At 51.0% G+C, this 2,403-nt stretch overlaps 1 protein-coding gene across 1 annotated transcript in view; it reads right to left on the minus strand.

The window, feature by feature from the left end:
* Positions 1–814: 814 nt before the first annotated feature.
* Positions 815–2,403, minus strand: part of LOC137656518 (uncharacterized) — an 8,149-nt gene continuing 6,560 nt past the window's right edge. The window contains exon 3 of the mRNA XM_068390691.1: positions 815–2,403. This exon is cut by the window's right edge and continues 947 nt beyond it. Within this exon, the coding sequence (XP_068246792.1) occupies positions 815–2,403 (1,589 nt within the window).

Here is a 2,403-nt window from a genome sequence, read left to right on the forward strand (position 1 = left end):
GGCCGGCATAATTGATGCCTCGTGAATATGACACAGTGGAAGGGCCACTCTATCGGTTACACTTCAGATGATGTTGTTTTACAGTTATTTTTCTGATCTATTTTTATTGACTTCTGCTTTAATTCTAATTATCATGATACGTTGCAGATAGCGACCAGTTGGTGATTCCCATTGCCAGAAATTGGTTATTGAAATTCGACTCTTTCATAAGATGATAGTTTATTGTGGTATTATTATTCTTCTTCCTGTTTTAATTTTTTTTTATTTACATGAAACTCATGTAAATAAATTAAAAGGTGAATTCTCTTTGTCACTAAATTTGGTGAACCTTAAAAATTGTTTATATTGGAGAACATTTTAAATAATTATTTTGACGATGACTTTTTCATAGTTACATATGAATAGAAAAAACAAAATATTTCAAATTCTATACAAAAGGACGTAAGTCATTTGCAGGAATACTGAATTGAATAAAATCATATCAAGTGGTTTTAAATCTAGCAGCAATCGGAAAAATGCTCTTTTTGTGCCTGTGCATGATAGAAATAGTGAGAAACATAGAATGATAGAATGCCTTAAGAGAGAGAGAGAGAGAGAGAGAGAGAGAGAGAGAGAGAGAGAGAGAGAGAGAGAGAGAGAGAGAGAGAGAGAGAGAGAGAGCTTTCCTTGACACAGCTGAGGATCAAGAGAGAGAGAGAAGTTAATTATCCTCTTCGGTAAACAGCAAATCGTAAATGTAGGGTACAGAAAAGGCTTTTAAAATTACACTCATTTCCCAGGGTTGGGGAGGGTGAGAGTGAGGGAGGGATGAAGGTCAGAAGGAGGAAGGGATCCAGGTGAAGGGAGGGTGGGAGTGAGGGAGGGATGAAGGTAGAGAGAGGGCAGGAGGAGGAAGGGATCCAGGTGAAGGGAGGGTGGGAGTAAGGGAGGGATGAAGGTAGAGAGAGGGCAGGAGGAGGAAGGGATCCAGGTGAAGGGAGGGTGGGAGTGAGGGAGGGATGAAGGTAGAGAGAGGGCATAAGGAGGAAGGGATCCAGGTGAAGGGAGGGTGGGAGTGAGGGAGGGATGAAGGTAGAGAGAGGGCATAAGGAGGAAGGGATCCAGGTGAAGGGAGGGTGGGAGTGAGGGAGGGATGAAGGTAGAGAGAGGGCATAAGGAGGAAGGGATCCAGGTGAAGGGAGGGTGGGAGTGAGGGAGGGATGAAGGTAGAGAGAGGGCATAAGGAGGAAGGGATCCAGGTGAAGGGAGGGTGGGAGTAAGGGAGGGATGAAGGTAGAGAGAGGGCATAAGGAGGAAGGGATCCAGGTGAAGGGAGGGTGGGAGTGAGGGAGGGATGAAGGTAGAGAGAGGGCAGAGGAGGAAGGGATCCAGGTGAAGGGAGGGTGAGAGTGAGGGAGGGATGAAGGTAGAGAGAGGGCAGAGGAGGAAGGGATCCAGGTGAAGGGAGGGTGAGAGTGAGGGAGGGATGAAGGTAGAGAGAGGGCAGAGGAGGAAGGGATCCAGGTGAAGGGAGGGTGAGAGTGAGGGAGGGATGAAGGTAGAGAGAGGGCAGAAGGAGGAAGGGATCCAGGTGAAGGGAGGGTGAGAGTGAGGGAGGGATGAAGGTAGAGAGAGGGCAGAAGGAGGAAGGGATCCAGGTGAAGGGAGGGTGGGAGTGAGGGAGGGATGAAGGTAGAGAGAGGGCAGAAGGAGGAAGGGATCCAGGTGAAGGGAGGGTGGGAGTGAGGGAGGGATGAAGGTAGAGAGAGGGCAGAAGGAGGAAGGGATCCAGGTGAAGGGAGGGTGGGAGTGAGGGAGGGATGAAGGTAGAGAGAGGGCAGGAGGGAGGAAGGGATCCAGGTGAAGGGAGGGTGGGAGTGAGGGAGGGATGAAGGTAGAGAGAGGGCAGGAGGGAGGAAGGGATCCAGGTGAAGGGAGGGTGGGAGTGAGGGAAGGATGAAGGTAGAGAGAGGGCAGGAGGGAGGAAGGGATCCAGGTGAACGGAGGGTGGGAGTGAGGGAGGGATGAAGGTAGAGAGAGGGCAGGAGGGAGGTAGGGATCCAGGTGAAGGGAGGGTGAGAGTGATGGAGGGATGAAGGTAGAGAGAGGGCAGAAGGAGGAAGGGATCCAGGTGAAGGGAGGGTGAGAGTGAGGGAGGGATGAAGGTAGAGAGAGGGCAGAAGGAGGAAGGGATCCAGGTGAAGGGAGGGTGAGAGTGAAGGAGGGATGAAGGTAGAGAGAGGGCAGAAGGAGGAAGGGATCCAGGTGAAGGAGGGTGAGAGTGAGGGAGGGATGAAGGTAGAGAGAGGGCAGAGGAGGATGGGATCCAGGTGAAGGGAGGGTGGAGTGAGGGAGGGATGAAGGTAGAGAGAGGGCAGAAGGGAGGAAGGGATCCAGGTGAAGGGAGGGTGGGAGTGAGGGAGG

Source organism: Palaemon carinicauda, chromosome 17, assembly GCF_036898095.1.
Source record: "Palaemon carinicauda isolate YSFRI2023 chromosome 17, ASM3689809v2, whole genome shotgun sequence".
Classification (NCBI taxonomy): domain Eukaryota; kingdom Metazoa; phylum Arthropoda; class Malacostraca; order Decapoda; family Palaemonidae; genus Palaemon; species Palaemon carinicauda.